General features: G+C 64.2%; 3 protein-coding genes across 3 annotated transcripts; 2 read left to right on the forward strand and 1 right to left on the reverse strand.

Moving 5' to 3' along the window:
• Window positions 1-1,007: 1,007 nt before the first annotated feature.
• Window positions 1,008-1,755, reverse strand: NPB (neuropeptide B). The gene is made up of 2 exons (XM_082775171.1): window positions 1,424-1,755; window positions 1,008-1,183 (listed from the first exon to the last, which is right to left on the reverse strand). Exons 1-2 carry the CDS (start codon window positions 1,655-1,657, stop codon window positions 1,055-1,057), a joined length of 363 nt encoding a protein of 120 aa, XP_082631297.1. The 5' UTR covers window positions 1,658-1,755; the 3' UTR covers window positions 1,008-1,054.
• A 289-nt stretch (window positions 1,756-2,044) lies between these two features.
• Window positions 2,045-6,954, forward strand: ALYREF (Aly/REF export factor). The gene is given in 8 exon segments (XM_082775170.1): window positions 2,045-2,225; window positions 2,228-2,349; window positions 2,351-2,602; window positions 2,904-3,035; window positions 5,174-5,321; window positions 5,417-5,480; window positions 5,646-5,823; window positions 6,676-6,954. Coding segments are annotated over 8 exon segments (1,071 nt in total). The 5' UTR covers window positions 2,045-2,065; the 3' UTR covers window positions 6,691-6,954.
• Window positions 6,955-7,137: 183 nt separating this feature from the next.
• On the forward strand, window positions 7,138-14,564 carry ARHGDIA (Rho GDP dissociation inhibitor alpha). The gene is made up of 6 exons (XM_082774627.1): window positions 7,138-7,236; window positions 10,965-11,174; window positions 11,394-11,477; window positions 12,075-12,151; window positions 12,333-12,396; window positions 12,849-14,564. Exons 2-6 carry the CDS (start codon window positions 10,985-10,987, stop codon window positions 13,046-13,048), a joined length of 615 nt encoding a protein of 204 aa, XP_082630753.1. The 5' UTR covers window positions 7,138-7,236; window positions 10,965-10,984; the 3' UTR covers window positions 13,049-14,564.
• Window positions 14,565-16,233: the final 1,669 nt, after the last annotated feature.

The following is a 16,233-nucleotide window of genomic DNA, read 5'->3' on the forward strand; positions in this document are numbered from 1 at the left end:
ACCGGGGTTCTGCTGCCAGAGCACAGCCTGGGTGCCCTGGGGCTGGGCAGCATGTGGGGATGGGCACAGCAGGGCCCTCTGGGGGGATGGCAGGACAGCGATGCCCTGGCTGCAGCAGTTCACCCAGCAAAATGAGTCAGGTTCTGCTGCTCCCTGCAGCTCAGGCTCTATCACCCCGTCACTGCTGCAGGCACCGTGCCTTGCAGCCACAGCTGACGGGCATTCACACAGCCCTCGGGAGCGTGGGGCCATCTGTGAGTTTCCAGCAGGGTGGTGATTGCTGGTTGTGATCCACAAGTGATTTTTCCACCTGGGTTTGAGCAGCCACAGGCACCTGGGGAATGCCAGCCCTGGCCCTCAGAGGCAGCAGGGCTGCAGGTCGCTCAGTGCTCAGCCCCAGCTGCTCCCACGCACACCCAGCTGGGCTGTCCTCATCCTCCGAGTCCGCAGCATCGCCAGTGCCCTGCGCAGGTTGTCCTGGCCCAGCCCAAGTCCCTCCCAGGCCTTGCTTGGCCTGACCCGGGCAGCCCTCTCAGCCCCAGACAAGGCTCCTGAAGGGTTCAGGGATCCAGACCCTGGGGTGCGAGGTGGGGGGCTCAGCAGTGATGTGGGGAGCTGCCTCCCCTGCAGCAGCTGTTTGCAGATGATACAGGAACAGTGCTTGGAGCTGTTCTGGGCATGGAACCCCCCCCCATGCCTGTCCCACAGACCTCAGGGCCCCTCTTCCCAACTAAGTCAGGTGCTGTTCCAGCACCTGGTGCTCCATTTCGATGGGTTCCCTCTCCCTGGGCTGTCCCCTCACCCTGAGCCCAGCGATGGGGCCCCAGGCTTGGCTCTGTCCCCCTGCCCACAGCACCAGTAAGCCTCTCGCCCCACGCCAGCTCTGCTTCCCTGGATCTACGCCCAGCGGGGCAGCCCCTGTGTGCCCCAGGCCCCAGTACGTTTCCTCCACCCCTGCCGGGGCTTTCAGCAGCACCTCCCTTCCCCGCAAGGACAGACGAGATCACTCCAGTCCAAGTGCATTTATTGTTGCTGCGGAGCCACCGGTGCTGGCTCAGGCATCCATGCACTCCCTGGGGTCCAGGGACAAGGTCACGTCTGCTTTGCACTGGAGAGTGCCGGGGACTCCCAACAGCGCCTGGCAGCTCCGCGGTTCGGGGGCGACGTCCATCACGCACGGTGCCTGCGGGGGAGACCATCAACAGGACCGGGGGTCCCAGGACGTGGTGCTGCTGGGGGAGCCGGGCTGCCCCAGTGCCCCGGAGCCCTGCGGGCAGCTGAGATCCTGCTCCTGCTGCTTGCTGGAGCGCGGGGTCCCGGTGCCCGCAGCTGGGCAGCCCCAGCACACCCCGTGCCCGGCACCCCACGGGGAGCAGCCCCGGTGCCCCCTGTGCCCAGAGCCCCCGGCAGCCCCGGTACTCACCGCGGTGTGGGGCAGCACAGGGGGCCGGGCCGAGCCGGGCGGCAGCGCTCCGGGATGGCGCTCGGCGGTGTCAGAGCGGCGGATGTAGGGCGAGCGGCGGAGCCCGGACAGCAGCCCCGAGGCTCTGCCCACCGAGTAGAGGCGGGGCCCGGCCGCCTGCCGGTACCAGGGCACGGCGGGGCGGCAGAGGCAGAGCAGCGCCAGCGCCAGCCCCAGGCAGCGGGCGGCGCGCATGGTGCCGGCGGGACCGCAGCGCTGCGGGGAGCCGCCGCCGCCGCCGCTTTATAGCCCGACGGGGGGCGCCGCGCCCGCCCCCTCCCCGCCCCCCGGCTCCCCCCGCGCACGAGGGCGGCGAGCGGCGGCCGCGCGCTTACCGGGGGCGGCGCCGGTCACTCCTTGAACTTCCACTCCTGGCGGCACATGGGGCAGTGCTGCTGCACCTGCTGCGAGTGCAGCCACTTGAGGATGCAGTGCATGTGGAAGCAATGCGAGCACTGCCCCCACACCAGCGGGCAGTCGTCCCCGGGCACTTTGCCTGCGGCGCGGACACGGCGTCAGCCCCGGCCCGGCCCCGGTTCCCCCCCCCCGGTTCCGCCCCGCCCGGCCCCGCGCTCACAGTCGGGGCAGCAGCCGTTGAAGGCCATGCGGCAGATGCCGCAGTTTTCGTCGTTCGCCACCCACAGCCACGAGGCGACCCCGTGCCAGCTCCGCACCCGCACCCGCATCGCGCCGCCGGAAGCCCCACCCCGCGCCCCCCTCCCGCGCCGCCGGAAGTCCCCCCCCGCTCCAGCCCCGCGCCGCCGGAAGTCCCGCCCGCCCGCCCCGCGGAGCCCGGCACGCACGCGCGCGCGGCGCCGCGCCTTCCCCCCGCCGGCCCCGCCCCTTCCGCTTCCGGCGGCGGCGCAGCGCGGCCGGAAGTGCGGGCCCCGGAGCGGAGCCGCCATCATGGCCGACAAGATGGACATGTCCCTGGACGACATCATCAAGCTCAACCGCAGCCAGCGCGGCGCCGGGCGGGGCGGCGGCCGGGGCGGCCGGGGCCGGGGCGGCGCCACCCGCGGGGGCGGGCCCGGCCGGGGCGGCGTGGGAGCCGGGCGAGCGGGCGGCGGCGGCCCCGTGCGGAACCGGCCGGTGATGGCCCGGGGCGGCGGCAGGAACCGGCCCGCGCCCTACAGCCGGGTACGGCCGGGGGCGCCGGGCGGGGGGAGGGGGGAGCGGCCGCCGCCGCCACTGCTGCTGCTGCCCGCGGGCCGGCGGCGTCCCGGGGAAACGGAAACGGGAACGGAACGGGAAAGGAACGGGCCGGGCCTGGGCAGGGGGCGGCGGCGCGGGGGCAGCCCCGGGACGGGGCCGCGCGGGCGGCGGCCGGGCGGGAGCGGGGGCGGGGGGCGGAGGGGGCCGGGCCGGGCCGGGCCCTTTGTGCGCTGCCGGTGGGCGGCGGGGCCCGGCGGCGCTCAGCGAGGTGCCGGTGTCGTTGCAGCCGAAGCAGCTCCCCGAGAAGTGGCAGCACGACCTCTTCGACAGCGGCTTCGGCGCGGGGGCCGGCGTGGAGACCGGCGGGAAGCTGCTCGTCTCCAACCTCGACTTCGGCGTCTCGGACGCGGACATCCAGGTAGGGGCCCGGGGGCGGCCGCGACGCGCGCGCGGGGGCCGTCGGGGGGGGGTTTCATTCATCGCCCCGCGGCCGGGGGCAGGGGGTGGCGGCGGGAGCCACCCCGGCCCCGGTGCCTGCTGGGGTCGGGCAGGGGGAGCTCCGTCCCGGGCGGCCCCGCGGCCCCGCCTGGTTTTGTGCCGTGGGTGTTTGGGGGCAGCTCCGGCCGTGGCTTCGAGGTGCCTGCGGCTCCGAACGGCCGCGGTGCTGTGCAGAGCTGTGGTTAATCCCCTCGTAAATGGCTCTGCTGCGGTGCGTGGGGGAAGATGCTGCTGGGTGGCTCAGTCCTCCTGTGACTGCAGAGGTTAGAACGGGCCCTGTAAGCTCTCAAGGTCCGTGTAACTCCAGCAGTTCAGTAACTGGATGCGGGCATCCGTTTGCTCTGTTTGTGTAGGACCTCTTTGCGTGGCTTCTTTTTTAAAGTCACATCTTGTTAAGTGCCAAGGTTTTCCTGTAGACGCGTCAACCAGTGACACTGAGGAGACTGATTTGTGAGGGAGAGCCTGCTTCCTTGTGCTGCAACTTCTTTAATTACTTTATCTGTTTTGCAGTAGCTAAATTCCCTAGCCCCGTTACTGGTCCCGGTTATATCGCTCGTTTGAGCAGTGCCTTGGGTAAGAACCTGCCAGGCTCTTTGCTCGGGCGTGCGGTACGGTTCGTCCCTGAGCTGGTTGGGATGGGCTGGGGCTGAGGGCACAGCACTTCCGTGCTTTCTGCATCTGTTAATTTATTCCAGTTTTTCCACATGCTGATCTGTCTGTGTCGGGAGAATTGGAAGCAAGGTTTTTTAGGTCACCCAATTACCGGGTGATGTGCTTAAAACGCTTCTTTTTCTCACGTAAGTTTGGGATTGGTTTAAGTAAGTTTCCCGTTTGTTGTAGTCAGGCAGATCTGTAGTCAGTAAGAAAGCAGATCTGTGAAGTCTCCTGGGTTTGCTGCGTAAAGTCGCATCAAGTGCCATGCAGTTTGTCAAGTCACAGCAGTGTAACGAGCCCGCGTGCTCTGCAGGACAGTTGCGTTTTGCCTCTTCCACTGTTGGCTTGGGCTGCAGGAGTGGACGAATTTCCACGAGGGTCTTACACAGCAGCAGAGCTGATGGATGTGTTTGCACCTTGCTCTTTCCACCCATCCGTAACGTCGCGCTGCCTGAGATGCGCTGCCTGTTCTCTTTGTTTCTGTGCTGATGGTGTCAGCAACGTGGCAGCACAGCTCAGTGAGCGCTGGCAGGAGGGCACTGGAAGGAGCCTCGCGTGCGCCTTGCTCGGTGCTGCGGCTCAGGAGGAGCTGGTGGTCCCGTGGCGCAGCGAGAGGGGTCGCAGCGTCTCCTCCCGTGCTGCACTGCGTTCTGAGAGCTTATTTTGGGTGCTGTGATGGTGCTCGTGTCCGGTAAACAAATGCGAGGGAGGAGCTCGCCGTCGAGGTTGCCTGAAGTGCTGCTGGCTGGCGAAAAGAAAGAATATTTATAGTGCTCTTCTCAAATGCTTGGGTAGTGGTTCTGAGACGGCAGAGCGGTGTCTGGGCTCTGCAGCACGCAACGCAAAAGGTGGCGTGCGGTGCCCACCGGGGACACCCTGCGGTTCTGCAGTGGGTTTGGAGCTTTGGAAGCACGGGGCGTAGCAGGACCCCGCAGTGTGATGATGTATCCCTAGGTGATGCACTAAACGTAGGACCTGTGAAACAAACCAGGTGGCTCTGTGCATTCTTATAGATCATTCTTCCTTAGAGAAATGGGTTAGGGTCTGGATAATTCCTAAAACAGTGACTCTGTAGATTCAGGCTTTACAAAAAGGCTTGTGGTGTCCCTGGGAAAAGAAACAGGCCAGCGTCCCTTGAGGCTGTGCTGTTGACACCCTACGTGCGCCCTGCGAGTGGTGAATAAGGAGTCCTGTTTGGTTTTGCCACTGATGGCTCCTTTCTGAAACTCTTCTCGTAGCCCAGGTTCCCGTCTGCCATGGCTGCTTTCTCTGAGTTGCCACGGAAGCTCGGAAAGTGCGTGTAAATCCTGACAGCAAGTGGGGAGGTCTGCCTCTGCTGCGTCGTGGCTGTTCAGCGTTTGCAGCGCTAATGGAAGCGTGCTCTCTTCTCTCTCTGTTTCTCAGGAACTCTTTGCAGAGTTTGGGACCTTGAAGAAGGCGGCAGTGCACTATGACAGATCTGGCCGCAGCCTAGGGACAGCAGACGTGCATTTTGAGAGGAAGGCAGATGCTCTGAAAGCTATGAAGCAGTACAATGGAGTCCCCTTGGATGGTGAGTCCGCGTGGCTGTTTGAGGCGTTTCCCTGCCTGGCTGGAGGGATCTGCCTTGCCATCGTGCTCCCAAGCTAACCGGCTGCTTTTCCCCAGGGCGCCCCATGAACATACAGCTGGTTACGTCACAGATCGACACACAGAGGAGACCGGCACAGAGGTGAGGGGCGGCACTGCCACGTGCAGGAGTTGCTGTGTGGGTCAGCGCGGGGAGCGAGCTGCCTCCCTCTGCGGGAAGCATGGATTCGTCTCCTGTGCTGCAAACTCTGGGTGCCTGTGTGGGTACCCAGAACGTGCTGTAACGGGTCCTTTTTCAAAATCGCAGTGTAAACAGAGGTGGCATGACCAGAAACCGTGGTGGTTCAGGATTTGGTGGTGGAGGAGGCAACAGGCGAGGTAGTCGTGGCGGGAGCAGAGGAAGAGGCAGAGGAGCTGGGAGAACTTCCAAACAGCAGCTCTCTGCAGAAGAACTAGATGCACAGCTGGATGCTTACAATGCCAGGGTAAGTGCTGGCTGTGCGCAGGTGCCCTGCGGCATCTCCAAATGGGCACTGGCAGCCCAGGGCTGGCTGCAAGGAGAAATCATCTTTCAGCTTACTGGGCTGAAATAGTTTCTGTCCAAAGCTGAGCATTGCCCTGTTCCTCTAGTTACCTTAGCTCTCCAGAATTACTGCTGCTCATAAGAAACGGGCCCTTTCCAGCATCTCCAGACTTGTTAGGGGCTGTGTAGGCCAGGCTCGTCTGTAGCCAAAACAGCTGGGATGAGCGATAGCTGTGTAACAATGCCCAGAGAGATAGTGGGCTGGAAAAATGAAAAACAAAAGGAAAAAAAGTGAAGGAACCACCTTGGATGCTGAGAGAGATAAAAGCGATGCTGGTCACAGCGTGCAGGTCCCTAACGCAGAACGAGATGAACAGAGCAACGCACCTTGTGTCATTTGGAAAGAGCCCCGATGTTGTACCACAGCAGGGTTAAAATCTCGATAGAGAATCAAGGTTAAACGTGCACCCGGTGTGCTCTGAACCGTGCTGTCTGTGCTGAGGGAAGGGGACACGGTTGGGGCAGTGGCACAGATGGAGTGAGCTGAATTCCAGAGTTCCAGAGAACATTGGCACAGAGCCGTGTTCTGGAGCAGTGTTCTCTGGAACCCGGGATGCTTCGATATCATCTGAGAAAGATTTGGGTGGAGGAGGAGGACGGGGAATGCAGGGAGCGTGCCTGAGCTGCAGGGGTGGCAGGCTGGCCCCAGCTGGGAGGTGTCGTGCGGTGGGGGGGTGATGCTGGGGGGGCGGTGCTGGCGGGTGCTGATGCCGGGCGGTGACGGCTCTTCTCTCCCCTCTCTCCTCTCTTGCAGATGGACACCAGCTAAAGCGGCGGGCGCGGCGCGGCGCACGGGGGGGCTGCGGCCGCCCGGCTCCGTGGTGCCGCGGGAGGGCCGTGGCCGGCCCCGAGGACGGGATCGTTTTCCTTTTGGTTGGGATAGGTTTTAACCTCGTGTAAAGGTTTTTTTTAATGCCGAAGCAGACCCGTTTTGTACCGAGTTATTTTGGGATACATTTTACTGGTTGCCTGCCGGCCGGGGGGGCTTTTTCACCTCGGCCGTAATAAACTAGAACCGTGTCTAGAGCCCTGCTGCCTGCCGCGCCCCGCGCGCCTTTCCCGCGCCCCAAGCCCCGCCCCCCCTCCGGGCCCCGCCCCTTTCCTGTGCCCCGCCCGCTCGGCGGGCCCCGCCCCTCATCGCGCGCGCGCACGGCCCGGGCCAATGGGCGCGCCTCTACCGGGCCGGAAGCGAGGCGCGGGCCCCGCCCTCGCGTAACGGGAAGTGACGGGCGTGGCCCGGAAGTGCGGAGGTGCGCGGGCGGCTGGGCGGATCCCGGCGGCGGTGTCAGCGCGGCGCGGAGCGCGAGCAGGGCCGGTACGGGGCGGGGGGGCGGGGGGAGCCGGGACGGGCGGGGGCGGGGGAGCGGGGCGGGGGGCGCGGGGCCGGGTCCCGCCCGCTGCGGCCCGACCGGGCCCCGCCGCTCGGCGCCGCGCGAACGGGAGCGGCCGGGGGGGGGGGGCCCGGCCCCGAGCGCCCTCAAACGACCTTCGGGGGGGGGGGAGGGGCGGCGCCTCCCCTCCCGGGGAGCTCCCGCGGCCCCCGCCCGGCCCCGCCCGGCCGGGAGCGCCCCGCGGGCAGGGCGCCGCTGACGGGAGGAAGCCGCGTCCCGGGGCCGGGCCCTGTGGCGGGGGCAGCCGCGGGCCCCGCCCCGCCCCGGCTGCAGGAAGGGGCCGAGCGGCGGGGCTCCCGCGGGGTCCCGGCGGGTTCCGCGCACCGGGCCCCGCTCCTGGCTGGGGGAAGGTCCCCGCGCTGCGGCCGGGCGGGTGCCGGGGCCGGCCCGCGGCGCTGCGGCCCCGTGCCCGGGGGCCGTGCCGAGGGAGCTGCAGCGGTGCTGAGCGGAGCCCGTCCCGCCCGGGGCTGCGCGGGGCGGGGCTCAGCGGGGGGCTGCGGGGGCCTCCCGGACCCGGTGCGCTACGGGAGCGTGCGGGGCTCAGCGCTTCCCTGCCGCGGACACACAGGCAGACGGCCGGCACCTCGCGGGGGGCTGCGAGCCTCCCCTGTGAGCCAGCGCTGCCCAGAGCTGGTGCCGGGGCTCAGCCTCGGGCGAGGCGGGAGCTCGGCGGGGCCTCGTGCGGGGAGGCAGCGCCGGTGCCTGAGGTCCCCTGGGCCCAGCCCCGCCGTCACTTGTTGCCCTGGGCTCCCGCACGCGCGGGGCGACAGCACGGCCCCGCTGGTGGCCGCACTGGGGGCTTCCTGTGCCCGCAGCCTGTGCAGCCGCGCAGGGAGCTGGGTCGGCGAACTGAGCTGGGGGAAGGCAACCCCGCAAAAATGGTCGTGGGCTGGACCGGGTCCCTGGGGGTTGCGGGGTGGCTGCGCGGCCTTCCTGTGCCCATGGGGAACGGGGGAAGGGTGGGGGCTGCCGGAATCGGCCCCGCCGTGGCTGCCTTGTGGACATGCGAAACAATTCGCTGACCCACAGAGGCTCCGAGCAGCTCCTGCCGCTGCTGCCCCCGGGTCTCAGTTCCCGCCCGGGCAGAAGTCGCAGTTTTTCGTTTTCTGTCCGGAAACGGAGTGACTTCCCGGGCAGTTTCTCGCTGCAGCAGCAGGTGGGGCTCTCGCGTTCGCTGCTGCTGGCTCCTGGGCGCTGCACGAAAAATACCCAGAAAATCCAGGAGGAACTGCAGGCGCGCGGCTGTCAGACGGGGGGAAGTGCTTCGGTGGCTGCTGGGGGCGCTTGGCCCCGCATCCTGCTGTCACCAGCCCCGCGGCTCTGCCTTGCCTGGCGCTGCGACGGCTGCTCTGGCACGCGCCTGGGGAAGAGCCGCTTTGCTGACTGGAGCAGCGACAAACGCTCTGTCCTGGAAGCCTGAAGGGCGAGGTTGGGGCCCCCAAAAAGGTTTTTGCGCCACCGGGAGCCTCCTTCCTTCCTCTCTGGCCCAGGGCGCGGGAAGTGGCCACGTGCCAGGAGGAGGCGCCCGGGAGGAGCTGCCGCGGGGGGGCTCTGTGCCTGCCCCACGGGGGGCTCTGTGCCTGCTCGGGCCCTGCTGCCGGCAGGCCGGGTGCCAGAGGCACGGTGATGTTTTTCCAGTGCTTGCTGGCAGAGCTGGGCCCTGGCTCAAGCTGCTGCCTGGAATTCTGCTCATCCTTTCCGGGGGTTTGTGCTGGCCGGGAGAGCCGTTTGTTAACGCTGCCGGGGGGGTGCCGGGGCCCAGAACTCGGCTCCCAGCAGTCGGCAGCGCCCGGGCGCTGTGCAGCGAGCTCCTGGCCTGGCCCTGCTGCGCCGATGCCTGCGGCTGCTGCCTGCTGAGCTCCTGCAGCCCGGGAGCTGTCTGACAGCCGCTGCAGGTGCTCGCCGGCCCGGTGCTGAGGAGTTCTGCCTCTGCCCAGCCCGGGGCTGAAGGCAGCGCGTGCCTGGGGGTGCTGCTGGAACAAGCGCACGGCTCCTGGCTCATCTCATGTGGGCACGGCTGGGCCTTGCACCACGCCTTCGGGAAGGCTCAGCCTTAGGGACCTCGGGAGTCACCCGCGGTTCTTCGAGGCTCTCGCTGGAACCCGGCCGCTGCCGTTCCCTGGGGGCTGCGGGCATTGGAGGAGGTCCCGGAGCTCCTCAGCTGGGGGGGGGCAGCCTGGGGGCAATGCCTGGCTTGGAGCTGAGGCACAGGGCAAAGTAAGGGGCTAAAGTAGGGGAACAAATGCTTGAGGGAGTGATTGCTGAACACTTCTGGGAGCCTTCAAGGCTGGAGCTTTTTTGGACAGGAGCCCAAAGGAAGTGGCTGGGTTTGATAAGGATTTACCCGGGTGAAATCCAGGCAGTTCACGCACAGTGTGAGCTGAGTGGCCTTTTGAGTACAGATTTCCGTGACATCCCGTGCCAGGCTCTGGGGAGCCCCCGCAGGGGGGCCGGTTTGTTGTGAGCTGAGGGGTGGGCGCAGGCTGCTGGGGCTCAGGGGCGCGGAGGTGTGAGGGGCACAGCTCCCCCCACAGACCCAGAGCCCCCAGAACGATCTCGAACCCTCACACCTTCCCCACCCCGAGCCCAGGGGTAACCTTTGGTCACGTTTAACACCCAGCAGCAGCAGGAACGCTCCATCGTACCAGCCGGCTGCCCAGAGAGGTGGGCCAGTCTCCATGGGGGGAGCACGGCCGGCCCGGGATGGCTCCGGAGCCGTTCCCAGGTTTGGCTGCGGGCGAGAAGAGCCCCGGCTGCACCTCCCACTCCTGGGGGCTCCAGGCCGGGGGCTCTGTGGCTGGGCTCGGCCCCCCCGCCCCTGCCCTCCCTTCTCTGCCCCACACGTTCGCTGGCGGGGCTGGAGATGTGCGCGGTGCCATCCGAGCTGGCAGCCTGGCAGAACGCTCCTCATATTTTTGGACAAAGGCGAGGAGCCGCTGCCAGGCCCCTGCAGGGCTGGGCGTGTCGCTGTGCCCCGAGCGGGGTGAGGAACGGCAGCGCTGGGGGATCCTCTCCTGGTCGGGAGGCACCTTGGGAGAAGCGGAGCAGCTGAGCTGCGTGCTGCTGGCAGTCACCTCTCAGACGGGAAGAGAAAGGTGCTTGGCTGACCTGGTGCAACCTGTGCAGCACGCTGCGGGCGGAGACCTGGCTCTTCTTTAACGAGTCGGCATTTCTTGAGGAAGGGAGAGCAGCCGGGGGCTGCTGGCGCTTGGACCAGTGGTGCGCAGAGCCCTGGTCTCGGCTGGAGCCGTATTGGAGAGAGGCAGAACTGGGCTGGGTTTGCTCTGGGCCTGGGTTTATCATAAGGGAAAGCTTTGCCCGGGTGTTCTTGTGGAGGAGTTGTGTTTCCTATGGCCTGGGGTATTTATTTGCCTGTTGCAGCTTATGAACGCAATGCAGAGGCCGATGTTTCTCTTTTGTGTGGGCTGAACGTGAGACCTGAGCTACCGGAGGAATCTGCCCAGGCTGCGGGGTATTGGCGCTTGGCAGGGATGTGTCCCCCCAGGGACAGCCTGAGCAGGGCCCCAGCGTGAGAGGGAGCCCGTGGAGTAACGGGGCCGTGCTGGGCAGGCTCTGTGTGCTGCCGGGCTGTGCCGCTTGGGAAGGAGCCGGCGCGGGTGGGAAGCTGCAGTTTCACTTCTCCTCCCTTCAGTGTAAGTCGCGTGTGTGAGGATGGCAGAGCAGGAGCCAACGGCAGAGCAGCTGGCCCAGATTGCAGCTGAGAACGAGGAGGACGAGCACTCCGTCAACTATAAGCCACCTGCCCAGAAGAGCATCCAGGAGATCCAGGAGCTGGACAAGGACGATGAGAGCCTGCGCAAGTACAAGGAGGCGCTGCTTGGTGCCGTCACCGTGACTGCGGGTGAGCCCTGGGACGCTCTGTTCCCCTGGAGCAGGGCGCGGGGACGGAGGGGTTCCTCCTGCCTTGAGGGGGAGATGCTCAGGGAGAGACAGGGCTGGGCAGAACACAGCAAGGAGCCCCTGCTTCTGTTCTTGCTTTTTCTAAAACTGCCTTGGGAGGAACGATGTGTTGGTTGGTGTGAGGGGTGGGTGTTTGAGAGCCTCTTTCTTTGTCTTCTAGACCCTAACGCTCCAAACGTGGTGGTGACCAAACTGACGTTGGTCTGTGCTACTGCTCCCGGCCCTCTGGAGCTGGACCTGACAGGTGAGCTGGGAACCAGAATCGGCCCTTCCAGGTCAAAGCTGCTTTAACGTGGGGCCTTCCAGAAGCTGCTGCCAAGGCACCGGTGGCGCGGTGGGCGAGCCCTCCTGCCCCTTCGCTGGGTGCAGAGCCACTGCCCCAGCCACAGAGGATTCTCCGCTCCAAGCCCTGCTCCTTGTGTCTGAGCTCCCCTGTCTGAGCAGCGGCCTTTTGCTTCCGCTCCACTGCCTGCCCTGGCGTTGTAGATGTGCGAGCTGCCAGACGGGGGAGCCGGCTGTCCTCCAGCACAGCGACGCTGATGGCAGCTTCGAGATGGTGACAGCTTTGGGGCAGACATTACAAAGCGACGCCCGTGAATGAGCCGCGTTGCTGCCTGCAGTTCCCTTTCGTAGGGCGTTGCTTCCCCACCTCAGGTAGCACGAGCAGTGTAACAAGTTGAGTCCTGAAACACAAAATAAAAGGATAAACTGCGTGCTGTGTGTGCAGTAGGGGTCCAGTCCCCAGCTGCTGCACATCCTGTCCTGATCACCTCTTGCAACTTAAATCCATCCCAGAGCATGATGGAAAGGGACCCCGAATCACCATCTCCCTTCTTTGCAGGTGACCTGGAGAGTTACAAGAAGCAGGCGTTTGTGCTGAAGGAGGGTGTGGAATACCGGATAAAAATCTCCTTTAGGGTAAGAATTCAGATCTGAAAAGTGAACAGCACTGAACTTGGGAGCATCTGACTACTGCAATCCCAGCACAGGGCGTGCTTGGGCCCCAAAACGAGTGGGATGGAGCAAATAGGCCACTGTGGGTGGGGCAGGCAGCGTGTGGAAAAGATCTGTCTTCAACGGCCTTTGCTTGTCTCTGCAGGTTAACAGGGAGATTGTGTCAGGGCTGAAGTACATTCAGCACACGTTCCGGAAAGGAGTGAAAAGTAAGTGCCTCGTTGTGGCTCGGGTACTGCTTCGTGTGAGGCTCCCAGCGCTTTCCACTGCTGTGGCGGGGGCTTGCCTGCTGCCCCAGCTGCTCGCGATGGGAGGAGGCAGACTCTAGTGGGAAGCACGGCCACGTCTGTGCCGCTTGGCCAGTGGCAGCGTGTGAAGGCTCCCAGGCCTGCGCTGGGGTGGCAGCCTGTGGTCCTGGAGCCCAGAGGTGATCAGATCAATTGTGTGCGGATAGCGGTACTGCTGGGGGGAGGCACTGCCTGCAGGGCTGCTCCTGGAGCGAATGGTGCTGCTAATTGTGGGTGACAGTTCGTGTTCTTACAGAGGCCTTTACAGTTTGTGAATTGTTGTAGGAGTAAGAGACCCTTCATTTGCTTTCATTTGCCCCGAATGCAGGGGAGGCTCTTAAGTAGCTTCCCTACATTCCTTCTTTTTCTCCTAGTTGACAAGACTGAGTACATGGTTGGGAGCTATGGCCCCAGAGCAGAGGAGTACGAGTTCCTGACCCCCATGGAAGAAGCCCCCAAGGGCATGCTGGCCCGGGGCAGCTACAACATCAAATCCAAATTCACAGATGATGATAAGACTGACCACCTGTCCTGGGAGTGGAACCTGACCATCAAGAAGGATTGGAAGGACTAGCCCTTCCCAAAGCCAATCCCCAGAGAGCGTGAATCAGACAGTGGCTACCGTAGAAATCCCTCCCTGTACCAAAGTGCTGACATTGGAACCCTCTTACCTTCCATCCCCTGTTAAATTTGACCAGAGCGCTCGGTTTTGTAATGTGCCCCCTCCCCAGAGAATCACTGAATCCGTTGACCAAACCCTGCTGTCTGCATCTGATCTCCAGCTGCTCGTCCCAGGGCCGCGCTGTTCCAGCACAGGTGGGAGCGTTCGCTCCCCTGCCAGGCGCTTCGCTGCTTCTCACCTTCCTCTGTTCTGGTTGGTGCTGAAGGGGAGACTCCTGCACTCGGTGTGGGATCCTGTGCTTAGCTCTCCTGTGCACAGCTCAGGGCAGCTACTGCTTCCAAGTAGCTGAAGAACCTTGATGCCAGGCAGCTATTTGAATCTATTTGTTGGCTAAAATCATGTCCAGCCTGCCCCTTCCCCCCAGTCAGTGTCCCGAGGACGCTGGCACCTTCATTTGTGGATGTTCCCTGTAACCATGATGCCTTAATGTGTAACACGTATCCTCTAGGGAGGGGGCCCTGCCCTTGTTACACTTTTTAAATGCCACCCGCCCTCCCCCTGTTTGTTGGCATGGCACTCAGCTTGGTCACGCCCCTCCTGGGTATTAGGAAAGATTCACAACTTCCTGCTTTGCTGCTGGTCCATTCCTCACCCGAGACTGGACATCTCCGGAGAGGAGGGCATTGTGACACCCCGGGTGACATCCCGCCCCTTCCCCAGGCCACCCTCCCAGTGCCCGGAGCTGGCCTGGCAGAGCCCTGTCCCTGTTTGTCTCCGGACTCTCTGGGCAGCCCCGGTACCTCCAGAGGCATAGAGGGGGTTGCAAGGCAGGTGGGTGCGGGAGTCACCAGTGGTGCCATCACCTCAGACTTATTGCAGCCAGAGGAGCTGCAAAGCACTGAAATACCAGGACAGCACCTGCCCTCCCGGCTGTTTTGGGCTGAGGATGGACTAGTCTGTTTCTGCAGCTGCTCTCCTGATGCGATCAACAAAGAGCTTGCAAAGGACAAGTATTCAGAAGCGGTTAATGCCTTATGTATCTGTTCTGCCTTTAAAATCTGTGCCTGGCCTGTCAGTATTTATTGCCTTGACACTCGACTCCGTGCCCCGAGCCCACAGCAGACCCCTGCAGCACTCCAGCCTGCCTCCCGGGGCTGCGCTGACACGGCACTTGGGGCGATGGGGGCCTCTGGGGCCCACGAGCCCCTGACGGCAGGCATGTTCCAGCTCCGCAGCCCTCTTATTTGGATCTTCCCACGTTGAGGTTGTATTAGAACTGGGACCAAGTACATGTGGCTTTCTCATAGCTACGTCTTTGCCTCTAACTCTCCCTTGCCCTGCCCCTAGAGAGATTTTTGTTAATTTGATTTGGTGCATATTGTCTGTAAATCCTAGACCCGGGTTAACAGGTTTGGAATCATCGTCTGCTTCTCCTTTTATGACAGTTAAATAAAATCTTTGAACTGACTGCCTGCTGTCCCTTCTGGGTCTGTTCTGGGTCTTTGTGGGAAGTGGCAGAACTGCTATCCCAGAGCCAATTCCTGCAAACAGCCGTGGTGGGGAGAAGAGCAGAATCCTTGGATTGCCTGTGTTGTGCAGCAGCACTTTGGGGAAGTCCTTGCCAGAAGAGAACAGGCAGGAAGCCCAGGCTGCCGCATCCTTTGCTGCTCTCAGGGGTTTGTGTTTAAGATCTGTACATTGCTGCTCGCTCTGTTCTTTATGGCCTGCGGTATGAGGGGTGAGAAGGGGAAAGAGGGAAAACGGCGGGTGTGAGGCAGTGAGGGGACGCCTCCTGCCAGCTGAGAGCAGCAGATTCTGAGCCCTGGCCTGCCTGCAGCAGCGAGGTGATTCCTGTGCAGGGGAAGGGGGGAAGCAGCTGGAGGGACAGCAGAACCCGGGGGAGGTGATGTGTGGTGAGAGCCTGGGGGGTTACAGAGCACGCGGTGTTTGTGCTGTGGGTAAGGAACTTCACGGGGGAACTGGGAAACACTGAAAGGAATCCACAGCACTGCAGAAGCCTTAGAGATGGCTCAGCCCTGCTCCTGCGCTCAAGGACTCGCAATGGGAAGTGAGAGCTCCAGACACGAGAGGGAAACGACGGTGCTGAGAGCCAGGGCCCCTTCTGGCCCCGGAAAGCTGCCAGGGCTGCCTGAGGCTGCAGCGGGAGGAGACGTCACTCGGAGCCCAAAGGAAAGTGCCAGGACCCAGCGACAGCAGGGCAGGAGCCACCTGCAGCCGGGGGGGAAGTGCTGCCGGCACCCTCACGGCCTGCGCCTGCCTCACGCCTCGCTTCTGCCTCATCCCCCCCGGCTGAGCCCAGCCGGGCGCTGCGGCCGCCTCCCCCCGTGCAGCGGGGCCCGAGGGGCAGCGCCGCAGGCACCCAGGCGTCACCCTCCCGGTGTCGGTTAGCGCCAGCCCAGATGTGCCGATAAAACGAACAAAGGCTCCTTGTGGCGGCCCCCAACAGCCGCTCTGCGGGCAGTTACTGTCAGGGCCGGCTCCTGTCTGATGCAATCTCCGGCTCTTTGGCAAGTTTTCCCAAACGGCCGACGTTGGCGTTGCTGCCAGATGGGTCCTGCGGTGGGGGTGGCGGGGGGTGAGGTCGGGGGGCTGCCGGGGTCTGCCGTGGCTCAGCGGTCACCGCCCAGCTCCCCCCAGGGTGCAGTGCCGGCTGCAGGGCTGCCGGCCGGGCTCTCCCTCCTGGCAGCCGAGCTCCCGCTGTGCACTGGGACAAACCCCGAGGGGCTCTGCTCGGGCGTGGTGGCTGGGTGGGCCACGGGATTCTCCCTGCTCGTGGCTTCCAAGCAGAGGCCTCAGCCCTTTCCAGGAGCTGCACCTCGTAAACCTTGGCTCTGCGTTTGCACAACGGCGGGGCCGGGCTGCTCTTCTGGTTTGGCGGCTGCTCGCAGTGCAGCAGCTCCATCTTTGACAGCGCAGCGGCTGTGAAGCTGCAGAGCTGCAGGTCCCCGGGCGTGGCGGGGTGCACGCACCTCTACTCAAACGGCAGCCTGGGAAAGCTGAGGTCGGGGGAGAGGTGACATTAAATCCTGGGTGGTGCTCGATGTTACGGGCCTGGCCCTCCTGCACTGGCTGGTTGGGTTTGGAAGTCGAGGGCTGCTCTGTCCCAGGCTATGGGC

The sequence above is a fragment of the Aythya marila genome, assembly GCF_965140915.1.
Source record: "Aythya marila genome assembly, chromosome: 18".
Lineage (NCBI taxonomy): Eukaryota > Metazoa > Chordata > Aves > Anseriformes > Anatidae > Aythya > Aythya marila.